The sequence below is a fragment of the Papio anubis genome, chromosome 4, assembly GCF_008728515.1.
Source record: "Papio anubis isolate 15944 chromosome 4, Panubis1.0, whole genome shotgun sequence".
In the NCBI taxonomy this organism is placed as follows: Eukaryota; Metazoa; Chordata; class Mammalia; order Primates; family Cercopithecidae; genus Papio; species Papio anubis.
This window is the reverse complement of record NC_044979.1, coordinates 161,246,775-161,260,526: the sequence shown is the minus strand read 5'-3', so window position 1 is coordinate 161,260,526 and position 13,752 is coordinate 161,246,775. Positions and strand designations below refer to the sequence as shown.

At 39.4% G+C, this 13,752-nt stretch overlaps 1 protein-coding gene across 6 annotated transcripts in view; it reads left to right on the top strand.

Moving 5' to 3' along the window:
- APP (amyloid beta precursor protein) overlaps positions 1–13,752 on the top strand; it is a 285,398-nt gene that overhangs the window by 211,950 nt on the left and 59,696 nt on the right. For all 6 annotated transcript variants that reach the window (XM_017956499.2, XM_017956498.2, XM_009202408.3 and 3 more), the window contains 2 exons: positions 5,513–5,641; positions 6,529–6,628. In XM_017956499.2, the coding sequence (XP_017811988.1) occupies positions 5,513–5,641; positions 6,529–6,628 (229 nt within the window). The remainder of the gene's footprint in view (positions 1–5,512; positions 5,642–6,528; positions 6,629–13,752) is intronic.

Genomic DNA, 13,752 nt, shown 5'->3' with positions numbered 1-13,752 from the left:
AGGCTCCTAGGTCAGAGATAGGTGAGATGAACAGTTGCATTTTTTGAGTTTCTGATTAGCCTCTCCAAAGGAGACAGTCAGATATGCGTCTATGTCAGTGAGCAGAGCGGTTGGCCCTAAGCAGTTCCCAGCTAGACTTTTCCCTTTAGCTTAGTGATTTGGGGGCCCCAAGACTTCTTTTCTTTTTACACCTGTTTTTTTTTTTTCTTAACTCAAAGTAGTATTTGTTTCTGAGGGATAGACATAACTACCATTTTATTTGGTATGATTTATTTGCCTACTGTCCAACAAAGAAGCTAATCTGATTTTGTTTTCATTTCCAAGCATGATTCCTAGAAATGTGTTTAGGTGGCCAAATCAATGAAGCAGAACCCTGTATGTCATTCATTTATTGGGAGATACCCTAAGGTCTTCCTGAATTATCTGATGTTCCCAGGCTTTGCTTATCCAATAGGCATTAGGAAGAAAGGGCTTCAGTTTATGTAGATTCTCACACAATGCTCATCTCAGCTCAGATAAACAGTGAAGGGGTTTCCCAGGTCTCATTATCCCTGGAGAAGCTGAGGCCTGGGGAATCTTGAGAGCCTGCTTTGCTACTCTGTTATTGTGGTAGGCCAAATCTCACTAATGCCAGGCCTCCGTAACAACTGTTTCAGCACTGACCCAGTGGTTAAGTTAAATACTAAAAGCTAAAAAAAGCCGGTGCCCTTATACAAAGGCCGGAATGTAACAAAAGCCCACCAAGAGTTTTGCCTAGGCCTTTCCTGGCAAAACAAAGGAATTCTTAACGGGACCCATTTAGGATTAACAAGTTTTATTGAGGGTCTGAAGAAACTCTCCAGGCCTCCACAAACAAGTTTACTGGGGTTCTAAAGGAACTCCCCAAACCTCCCTGATTTAGCAGGAGACAAGATAAGGGTGATCACCATAGCACCTGGACCCATTTAGATTAAGTAAATTTACTGAGGCTCCAGAGGAAGGTCTTCAGGACTCAGAGCTTAGTTACAGATTAAAAGAAGTTAATCACTTATGTCTTGAGATGGATGTACACGTATGCGTAGACATATAACTTAGAAGGCATATAAGCTCTGGAAAACTTTGTAATTTTGAGTTGGTCTGGCACTAATTTCCAGGCTGTCTCCCTGTAACAGGTTACAGAAATAAAAACTCTCTTCCTCCCCAGTTCATCTGCATCTCTTTATTGGGCCATGAGATATAGTAGCCCGACCCTCAGTTCAGTCCGGGAACATTATCATCAAACTCTGGGGATTTTCAGGGTAAGTTAGGAATATATTTTGAAGCAGAATGGCAGTAGTAAATGAGATCAGCAATTGAAAACATGCGAAGACATTCACCATTTAATTATCCGTCTCAATAGAAGATAAGGATGAATTTAGCACTAGAAACCATGAATGTCACAAAAGCCTAACTTTAATACCTTGAATCACTTTCCAGTAATCCTAATCCTTTATCCAGATTGACAGAGGACATTCCTATCTTGCTATTTCTTCTCCCCACACATTAGCTTAGTAATTAGCTAAATAATTTTATGCATTAGCTAAAGAATAATGGAACTCCAGAAACCTAGGACAGTAATTGAGAGACTGAACAAGCTAAATCTGAACCTTCTGCACAATTAAAGGAGCTGATGTTAGCATGGCCCACAGAATATTACCTGCACTTATAAGAACTAGAAAGTCAGGCAAGTACTCCTGGAACAGACTGTCTTTTCTAACCATGCAGTAATTTCTTTGTTTTTAACTTTGTTTTCCTTTGTTTGTTTGTTTATTTGTTTGTTTTTGAGACGGAGTCTCATCCTGTCGCCCAGGCTGTAGTGCAATGGTGCAATCTCAGCTCACTGCAATGTCCGCCTCCTGGCTTCAAACAATTCTCCTGCCTCAGCCTCCCAAGTAGCTGGGACTACAGGCACCCGCCACCACGCCCAGCTAATTTTTGTATTTCTAATAGAGACCGGGTTTCACCTTGTTGGCCAGGCTGGTCTGGAACTCCTGACTTCGTGACCTGCCCGCCTTGGCCTCCCAAAGTGCTGGGATTATAGGCACGAGCCACCGCGTCTGGCCAGTTTTTAACTTTGTAAATTGCTTTATAGAACTATCTTAAACTGGGTGCATTTTAGATTCTCCTTGAAGGACCAGATCACAAAGTAATTAGGAGAAGAGGCTCTGGAGCCAGGCAGTGAGACTAACCCGTTCTCACTCTAATACTAACTAGCTGTGTAACTGTGGGCCAGGGATGTAGCCTATGTAACCACAATCTCCTTTGTGCTTCATGCCTCACCAATAAGGTGGGGAGAGCTGCTATGACTCTGTCGTAGGGCTGAGATGAAGATTTGATGAGTTACCAGCAAAAAGCATTTAATATACTGTCTCATTCAGAAGCAGTCAATACACATTGAACTCTTATTACCTAGAGGAAAGAAAGGGGTCGATGATTTACAGATAAGGCCTGAATTAAAGAAATAAATGTGTATTGAGTATGAGCAATGGACTACACGCCATGCTGGGTAACTGTCACAGAACACGTTTAATCTGAAAATACTATCTGAAAGATACTGCCATCTGAATTGCATAGATGGGAAAAGTCAAGGCTTTCGTGTTTATTTTTAAATGTATGTTAACATTAATAATTAATTGGCTGAGTGCAGTGGCTCACACCTGTAATCCCAGCACTTTGGGGGGCCGAGGCGGGCGGATTACGAGGTCAGGAGATGGAGACCATCCTGGCTAACACGGTGAAACCCTGTCTCAACTAAAAATACAAAAGAATTAGCTGAGCGTGGTGGCACATGCCTGTAGTCCCAGCTACTCAGGAGACTGAGGCAGGAGAATCGCTTGAACCTGAGAGGCGGAGCTTGCAGTGAGCCGAGATCGCGCCACTGCCCTCCAGCCTGGGAGACAGAGCGAGATTCCGTCTCAAAGAATAGTAATAATAATAATAATAATAATAATAATAATAATAAGTGGTAACATATGCTGTTTGTGGTGATAGTAGAAGAAAAAGGGAGATCCAGATGTTGGTTATCTGAAATGACCTCCACGTTCTCTAAATTGAAATTTAGCTTGAAGTAGTAATGCCAAGGCCAGCCTGGGGCCATAGCATCCTGGTACACCTGCTTGTTGGTGACAGTCCTTTTAGGACAAAATATCGTACAGAAACATTCATAGGTAACTAACTGGAAAAAAAAGAAGTTATGATGAAAAGCAGTTCTTACTTTTTTTTTTTTTTTAAATTAAAAGACAGGCTGTTACTCTGTTTCGCAGGCTTGAGTACAGTTGTGCAATCAGGGCTCACTGCAGCCTTAACCTCCTGGGTTCAAACAATCCTCCTGACTCAACTTCCCAAGTAGCTGGGACTGCAGGCATGTGTCACTGCACCTAGCTAATTTTTAAATTTTTATTGTAGAGACAGGTTCTTGTAATGTTGTCCAGGCTGATCTCAAACTCTTGGCTGCAAGTGATCCTCCTGCCTCAGACTCCCAAAGCAATCCTTACTTTTTTACTTGAAGTGCTTTTTTTTTTTTCTTATTTAAACTCTTTAAAGAAAAATTCATCCCATTTTCTTCAAAACAATAAATCCTTTACAAGGGAGAAAAATGAAATAGAGCAACTAAGAAAGCATCCATGAGGGCCAGGAAGGAACATCATGATTAAATGCAATTAGTTGCAACCCCTTCTGTCTCCAACCTTGGATGTATAAGGGGGATGTTAATAGAACTAGAGATTTCTAAGACCTTGGTGCTTAATAACAAGCAAGCATTGAGGGTGGTTGGGTAAGATCCTGATCACACAACTCTGCATATCAAATACCCTTAACAATCAACAAGAGTCAGCCTTTAATCTCTGATGTTTTCAGATGTGCTTTTTTTTTTTTTTAATTCACATGTATAACCTGTCCTCTTTTCAATATAGAGATCTAGCTTGTCTGTCATTACCTCTTTTACTGCTTTTCTTCTAAGATTTAAAAGGTCATATTCTGATTTGTAAATTCGACCAGATTTCACAGTACAGATGAGAGTTGTAATGATATGTTGCCAAGAACTGTTGCAAGCTGTGATGTCTGTCTGGGGATTATGGAGCAGCACATTTCTTTTAGGAAAAAAGAATAAATAAGGCAGATGAGTGCAAGTTTGTTTTATTTTTATTGTGTATATGTATTTGTTTTCTCGAGTATAGGAGCATGGCCTCTGTGGCAGGCATTCACCAAGCAAATACAGGGCACCCTCTGGGTCAGGCACTATGTTTTGGGGGTTCCAAATAAAAAAAAAAAAGAACAAATCCAGCCCTATGGATCTCACATTAAAGAGGGGAGTAGGAATCATACATAATTTAATAAGTTGAGTTAGGTACGTTAATGGGGATTTGCACCATATTTCATGGGAGCACAGAAAAAGGGGACCTCGTTCCACCTGAAATGGCAGGGAGATGGCTCCTAAGTTAACTAAGCAAAAGGGGAAGAAGAGGCACATCCCACAGAACATGGATAACACAACAGAAGCCCCATTACCCTCCGCCCCACTGCCACACACACCATCTCTGGAATAAATTTTGTAGCTTCCAACTGGTTTTCAGGGTACTCATGACACATGGGTTAATAATAACTAGGTTTGCCCAAATGACCAAAATTCTATTCCTGACATGAATTTTCACAGCTGGTTTTTTGTTTGTTTGTTTTAATGAAGAAGAAATGTGTGTCTTTGGAAATCATCCTACAAAATCATATAGTGGAAAGTATATAGCGATGAAATTGTTGAAGACCAGGGAACCTTTGTCCTTGCTTTTTATTAGGATGGATGTTTTCAGGTAAAACTAAACTAAAAATGAAATGGAACCAATCAGAAAGAAAATAGGAGCACTTAAGACAATGTAATTGTTGCTGAAAGAAGTAGAATCTGATAGCTCAGAAAGAACTTAATTAAATTTCAAAGTAAAATAAATACAGTTTAGCAATGACCTTTCTCCTAGAAAAATATAATGTCTCTTACAGCTCACTTACTCCTTGGCTTACAAAATAGTGGTTAAATTTCCTGGTTTTCTCATTTTGATTATCGTATATTACATGTTACTGGTGATGGGATTATCTGTGCGACATTACTCTGGTCTTCAGAATACGCACGTGGCAATGTAGTCTCACATATACCTCTGTATACTTGGGTGGGAAAAGAGAAGGACCTAACTTAACCTGAAAGACCTCAAATCTATTCTCTTTCTATAGCAGAATACTCCTATTTAGAAAGAAAATATTGAGTAAGGAGGACAATCATCGTATATGTCGAGAATGCTAAATGCTCTTGTGGAAATGAAAAGCAGCCGATCTAAGTAATTACCCATTAAGAAAGGAGTAGGAGAAATGTTTAGAAAGGAGACCTGCAGAAAGATGATTCACAGCGTGTTCACATCACCAAATGCATTAGTGGAACCTCTAACCCAACGCCAGTGGAAGAAGCAGTATTTTGCACAAACTTGAAAAAGAGTTTTTCATTTTCCTCCCACAGCCTCGTCACGTGTTCAATATGCTGAAGAAGTACGTTCGCGCAGAACAGAAGGACAGACAGCACACCCTAAAGCATTTCGAGCATGTACGCATGGTGGATCCCAAGAAAGCTGCTCAGATCCGGTCCCAGGTACGCGCGGGGTATAATCATCTTCTGTAGCTTTGACAATCCAGGATTCTTGCTTCTTGGGTTGAAGACAGGATCCTAGGCGTTCTCCGAGCACCTATAGGTGTTTTCCCTGTGGCAAGAGCCACAGGGTAAACTTCTGGTAAATTCTAAATTCTTGTCTTAAAGCAATATGTGGTTTGGCAATTTTCTTGACTTGTGAAAATAACAAGAAATATAAAAATCTTAATAGTCTACTGCTGATTGCTAAGGAACTGATTAAAACCAATGACTAAAATGAGGAAAACAAAAGTTGTGTGAACTAAAATCTTGAAAACTGGTTCATAAGTATGGCTTGCAATCATAAACCTACCGCAATGTTTAGATTTAATGTGAGCCTAAATGAAGCCCAGTAATAATGTATTTTATACTCCCCACTTCCCAGAGGCTGAAAACTGGGATCCACCTTAGGAACTCTGAAATTTTAAATTTTCTTGAATGGAAGAGTTAAAAATATATATATAGTTAGCATGAAATAGCCAATCAAATTGAGGTATGTTGTTTTCTGTGGGGAAATTTGCAAAGAAATGTATTGAGGGCATCAGGGTCTGTTGAGAGAGCCTCAGTATTAGGAATCAGACTTGGCAGAGGTGGCCTTTTTAATTGGCTGTTATAAGCATACAAGATAATGATCAGTTTAAAGATAAGCCTTAAACCTGAGCTTAAAAGTTAGAGAACAGAAATAGAGAACAAGAAAAATAAAGTTGTCCTTTCCATTAAACCTTTTAGCAATAGCAGTGTTTGCCAGTTTTATTTTGGAAGTTTGTATCTACCTGCAGTGCTTGGTAAAAAAAAAATAACCATTCCTACCCCAGACATTGTTGACCTGGAGTTGTCATCCTTTAATGCAGGTTATGACACACCTCCGTGTGATTTACGAGCGCATGAATCAGTCTCTCTCCCTGCTCTACAACGTGCCTGCAGTGGCCGAGGAGATTCAGGATGAAGTTGGTAAGTAAGCTGTTCTCTTGATGCTGCACATGGAAATATATTTTCCCCCAGAGGAAAAAGTTATCTGTTTGAGGAATATGAAAGTTAATAGAACAGGTTGTCTTTTATGATGAAACTGTCAGGATGGAACTAGCCTTAGCAATTGAATCAGTTCTTAGAACCTCTCCATACTTGTAAGGCTGGAGGAATGTCACCTGATTTAGGGTATAGTTTTATAATAATTGGACACTTGTTATTGAATTGTACATGGCAGCATTATTTTCTAATTTGCCCAGTCTTGTTATGGCTCTCAAATTATGATGCTTTGGTTCTTTATAATTAATGGGGGGGAAAAACTCATTTTTCATCTTTTGAGGGTCATGATTGTTCCATCTTACAAATGGAAAAGCTCAAACTGAAAATTTAAGTAATTTACTGGCCTGTGTCACATGCATTCTGAGTAGCACAGCCAAAACACATAACTGTGACTTCTGACTTTGAGGTTATTGTTATATTCAGTAAGTCACAGCTCTCTTTGATGGCGGAGCGGGGAAGCCATGTGGTTCTTTGAACCACATCGTTGTTTAAACTGAAAAGATAGTGGGCTATTAAACTTGTATTCTGAAATAATTATACTCTCACAAGAACCTGGAAAAATAGTACAGAGAGGGCCCATGCGTCCATCACCCACTTGCCTCACCAGTGACGTCTTACATAACTATAGTCCATTATCAAAACCAGGAAACTGACATTGTGTGCCCACTGCCTTTTATGTCCCTACTTTTCCAAATGACTTTCCTAATAACTAATGATTTCATTTAAGGTCTCCCATTTCTGTTTTTCTGGGAAAGGGAATAAAATATCACATGAGTCTCTGTCAACTGCCAAAATGCCCATAACTGTTTAACTTTACTTCACAAAGGTACATAGATGACAATTATGTTGGTACATCTTTCAACGTAAGCATATGTACCTATCCTGGAGATTTAGTGTGTAGTCTACCAACATATAAGCAGTATGTATCTGGCATATCCTTCGCCATAAAGAATCGTGCCCTTTGTTAATTGGGTTGGAAATAGATACAGGTTATCATCTGGAATCAGAACTCCCAGCATGTTGTTGATGGATGTACCCATTACAGTAAGTCCAACTTTGAAGTGCCTGAAACACCACTCAAGAGAACAGCTTGGCCCTCACTTCTTCCATTTTGTGCCAGTGTTATTCTGCTCCTACTTTCCTGACTTACACGGCCTTGTAAATGTCGTTTGTATTGCTGTGAAATAGTTGGCATGTGTCAGGTGATGATGTTCTGTTTAGTACTGCACATTAATGGATGGAATCGGAAATTATACTTTGAGCTGCGTAACTTGCAAAAGAAACCTCATTATTCAGGGAGGCACAGTGTCCCAGCACTTTGGGAGGCCAAGGCGAACAGATCACATGAGGCCAGGAGTTTGAGACCAACCTGGCCAACATGGTGAAACTCCTTCTCTATTAAAAAAAGAAAAGAAAAAAAGCAACTTCATAGTGTGCCAAGCTTTTGTTCAGAAGGAGCAACTCAGTGTTGAGCAAGAATTCATGACGATAGTGGAGGTGGAGTTTTTAGTCTACACCGTAAATTGAGAACAGAGATTTCCAATTAATTTTTCACTGTGTCAAGTTTCTTTAGCAAACGAATATACTTTTCAGATATACTTGGAGAATAGACATCAGTAAGGAACATTTAAAATACTGTATATTAAATAAGTGTAAAAGAGTTCTCCAAAAAGTTGTAGAAGATACAAAATCAAATAATGTATCAGTCTTAATGAACTGAAGCTAAAATCTTCTAGATAACATTTTTTTTTCTTGCTATCTTAAGCCTATTTTCACATGTGACTTCAGTTGAAGTGGCATAGGCAATACCAAACTATAGGGAAATAAGCCACTACAAAGGACTAAAAAGTTGATGACCAGTATTCCACCCTCACCCAGCAATTACTGTTGACTCTTTATAATTAAATTATTAGAACTTTTTATTTGGCACTATACTGCTGAACACATTAGCCAGTAATTAGTCACACTTCCACAGAACAGATGGTGGTTCAGATATCTTGAGTATTACGAAATACCCAAGAATAGGACAGCACAATAAACTTCAAATCTCAGTAACAGGGAGGATATTTAGATAGTTCGTATCGTGGAATCTTTTTCTGTCAAAAGAAAAAAAAGAGCCATTAGGTTGGATTAAGAACATTTTACATATATGCTCTTAATGTATGTGTGTGTGTGTTGTGTGTCTGTGTGTGAGTGTATGTAATATGCTCTTAATCCAACCTAATGGCTGAGTTTTTTTATTAATGACTATATATATATATACACACACACACATATACAGACACATATATGTGTGCGTGTGTGTGTGTGTGTCATTCTAAATATACTAGAAATGCCACATTCTGAAAGACAACCTTTTTTAAAAACCTTTCATTTGGAATCATGGGTGCTTCCATTTTTAAATGACTGTTCTCTATAGAAAGAGAAATTTGCAGTAATGAACCCTGTACACTATCTGAGCTCCTAGTGTCAAAGCTACAGAAGTGGTTCGCTGGGAAGAATAGCTTTTCTGGGTTGAACCTAGCCGTCATCTATAGTCCTTTTTTCATTTGAAGGAACGTTTAAAACAGTACGCCACTTTTTAGTAGGAATATAGTTGAAACTTCAGGATTGGCCACGGGTGCTAATTGCTTAAGCCAAATGTTATTAGAGGTTCCTTATGTTACTCTTTTTACTTTTGTATGTGTTTGAAATTTCTCATAATAAAAAGTGTCACTATTAGCTTACTTTCTAAATAGGTTCTTCATAGATATTTTTTCCGGGTTATGTCTTGTACTCTTTCTAATATTCTCTGATTAAATGCTTTGTCATTAGTCTGAGTTGCATTTATTTGCCATTTCTATATATAATCAAATTTTAGATTTGCAGTCAGTTCAGTACAGATAGGATACTAAAATTCAGAGACACTGGCAAAAGGAGAAAATTTTAAAGTCCCAAAAAAATGCATGTCTTTTGTATAAAAGTTTGTGCTTATAAATGCAAGCAATTAGGATGTGCTTAATGCAGTCAAACATCTGTAGGGAGGTACAATGGTTTAATTAAATAATGGTAACAGGTGCTTTATGGATAAGAGGTTTTCACCAGTCTAGGGAACTGCCAGTATCTTTAGTGGGACAAGTATATCTGCCTCAGTAAATTACGCTTCCAATTAGAATTCTCTTTTATGGGTGAAAGGAAGAATGGAGTCATGCTTAGAAAGAAAGAGTGCTGTGGGTAAAGGGGAAAATTGACATCAAATTTGTGAGCAGTAAATTGCAACCAGAGCGTAGGGTTCATCATGCTTGTGAGTTCCGGCCCTGGCCCTTTTGTCTTCCATTGTGCTTCCCTGAGGCATCCTGTCTGTTTATGCTACTTTCACACTAACTTCAGTGAATCCCAGATTCATAGGCCTAACCACAGCCAGCGTACTGAATCCCAGTGCCATATTCCAGACCCCAAATATCCCATGTGCCTCTGAATGGGCAATCAATGTGTGTAAGACTCATGTCCTTCTAGAAATTTACTTGTTTTACACACACTATTCTGAGTTCTCTTGGTTGGCCTAAACTTATCCATGATGCCTTCCTCTCTCTCACGCATTATTTCTTATCAGTTGCAAGTCCTGTATATTCTGCCTCCTGTGTTCATGTGAAATCTCTGCACATCCACTACTTACCTGAGATCCTGTCCTCTCATCAGTGTCATTAGACTCCCAGCCAATCACCCTACCTCTTGTCTCGCATTGGCTCCCTCCCACTTCAATTCCTCCTTTTCGGAACTATGCAACTTCCCTGCAGGAAACAAACAAACAAAAAACAACTGTAGGCTGGGTGCAATGGATCACCTGAGATCAGGAGTTCAAGACCAGCCTGGCCAACATGGTAAAACCCCATCTCTACTAAAAATAGAAAGATTAGCCGGGCATGGTGGCAGGCGCCTATAATCCCAGCTACTCAGGAGGCTGAGACAGGAGAATCACTTGAGCTTGGGAGGCAGAGGTTGCAGTGAGCCACGATTGCACTATTGCACTCCAGCCTGGGCGTCAAGAGCGAAACTCCGTCTCAAAAAAAAAAAAAAAAAAACTGCTTGTGGTTTTTCCTTGCTTGAAAAGTTGTACCTTTCAAGATTCAAGTAAAATGCCCAAGTCCTATAAACCCGTTCTAATTTGCATAGAGAACAGAGAAAAGAGCTGGCATTTGAGTGACAGCCATGTACCAACTAATAGTGCCTGTTTGTGATAATGCTGATGGTCAGGTTCTTTATGAATGTTCCCCCCTGAGGTACAGAACCCCCATATAGAGATGTGGCTTTCTTGCATTTCACACAAAGGCAGCATATGGGCTAGTGATGACCTCGCGAAATTCAGTGGTAGCATCCCCGGTTTACAGCTGAAGAAAGTGAACCTAAGAGAGGTTACCAACTTGCTCTGCCCAGATAGTAAAGTGATAAAAGTGGGGTGGAAACCAAGACCTGCCAGAAGGCCAGAATCCATGTTCTCTCTCCTACCCATTTTCCTCTCTGAAGTAGAATTTTCCCCTACTTAACCTCAGTTGGAAAGCACTGGGTATCCACCTCCAATACCATACTCTTAATTTGTAGTAAATTATTTGTTTACATCTCTACCAACCCTCTATCCTGTGAACTCTTCCAGATATATGTTGGTCATCCTTGCCTCCTCAAGATCCAGCAGGGACCCTGGTACTTTTTAGATATTAGTAATTATAAATATAAGGTTGAAGCCAGTCCCCAGGATAAAAAGTCAGATGCTCCTTAACTTGGACTGATCAAGTGAGCTCCTCCATAACCCTAAAGAACTGCCCGAAACTCCTTCCTTGACGTCTAGCATAAGCGCCACACAAAACAAATTTCTTTCCTAGGCCACAGCATTCTCTAAAGCTGTGATTGATCAAGTCAACTAAATGGATGCGGTTGGCAAAGATAACAAAGCATAAATCAGGATTCGGAGGACTGTTATTAATAAAATTTTACAAAATGGTCCTTTTTTGTACCATGACCCTCTGCTCTTTGGTCATCTACCCAATTCACATACCTTGACACTTGATTTAATTATGCTGCCCTCTTTGACCGCCAAGCACAGTCTGAAGCTATTCATGTGACAAATAAGTGTGAATTTTCCTGTTAGTTATGTTATAAAAGGCCCGTGTTTTATTTTTTTATTTATTTTTATTTTTTATTTTTTGAGACAGAGTCTCGCTCTGTCGCCCAGGCTGGAGTGCAGTGGCGCAAGCTCTGCTCACTGCAAGCTCCGCCTCCCGGGTTCACGCCATTCTCCTGCCCCCGAGTAGCTGGGACTACAGGCGCCCGCCACCACGCCCAGCTAATTTTTTGTATTTTCAGTAGAGTCGGGGTTTCACCGTGTTAGCCAGGATGGTCTCGATCTCCTGACCTCGTGATCCGCCCACCTCGGCCTCCCAAAGTGCTGGGATTACAGGCGTGAGCCACCACGCCCGGCCCATGTTTTATTTTATAATTTCATATTTTTTCATTCCATTTTAATTATTATGTGCAAGTTCCCAGGCTCAGTCATTTATTACTTAATGTTTTTATAAACAAAAAAGTTATTTTCAGGCAGATTATGAAGATTTCTTGCAAAGAATGGCCTCAGGCATTGTTTGTATATGGATAAAATCTCCTCTGTTTTAAATCACTATGTAGAACTTTCTTAATATTTTTTTCATTCAACAAACGATGGAATCATTATTTCAGTGAAAATATGGCTGCTCTTCAATGTTCATATTCTGCTTTAATTATTTTTTAATCCTTCAAAAGGGCAGAATCCCTTTATCCCTTCAACCTTTGCTTTGTCAAATTGTTATTTAAAAATGATTGGTGTTTTTTTGTCCTTTGTAATCTTCCTTAAATCTCTGCTAAAAGGATTCTATTCTACTCTCTGTATTGGCACTGAGGTTATTTATCAAAGTGTGCTTCTCTTTGCAGCTACCTCAAGGCTAAAAATGTAGCTCTTTTCAGAGATGGCTGTTTTACAGAATGCTGTAACAACCAATTTATGAGAAAGGCAGTAGGAAATAAAGAGGGAACAAAGGCATAATTGTTTCATATCCATTTTTTTTCTTCTAGCATTCAAAATTAATAAAAACATGAATTATTATAAACCAGATGCAGGAAAGATCTCTGCCTGAATAAATCCATAGTGAATGGGGTGAGATTGAAAGTTGTGGCGGGGAATCAAGAAATTCGCAATAATGAAAGAATGCTTATTTTTTATTACAATTTTACTGTGGCCTCTTCATAAAATGTTCCACTTTTCAGGAAAAATGCAGCATGGTTATTTCAAAGACAGTGTTTCCATATTCTGTTTCTAATAAGCCTATTGATTTGGGGGTTTAGTGAGTCCAAAGTAGACAAGGTTTAAAATAGAATATTTATAGCACCTCTCAGTCCAACAAAATAGAAATTTAATACTATTGAGAATTTCAAGTGTCCCTATGTGTAATTATTAGTCAAGGATGAACATCAAAAAAAAAAAAAATCATAAAAGCAAATAAAGTGAGAGAGAGCTGTCACTTTGTTCTTATAAGAACATAGCTGTCACTTTGTTTATCATAAGAAATGACTTTTAAATTTATATAGATTTAATAGTTTACAGCTGACTTAAGTATTTAGATATAAGAACTCTCTCACTGCAACCTCCACCTCCCGGGTTCAAGTGATTCTCCTGCCTCAGCCTCCCAAGTAGCTGAGACTACGGACACGTGCCACCACACCTGGATAATTTTTTTGTATTTTTAGTAGAGACAGGGTTTCACCATATTGGCCAAGCTGGTCTGGAACTTCTGACCTCAGGTGATCTGCCCACCTTGGCCCCCCAAAGTGCTGGGATTATAGACATGAGCCCCCGCACCCAGCCAGGAACAGTTATACTAACCATCAACAACCAAAGCCTTGTTCCCCCATTGGTTTCATAATAGTCTCAGAGCCCCTTATTCATATTTTCCCTAGTGTTATTAACTAACAGACATGACCTATAAATTTAGCTGCCTGTGTCTAAATGTGTATCTTTGACCCAAGACAACTTCTATTCCAAAATA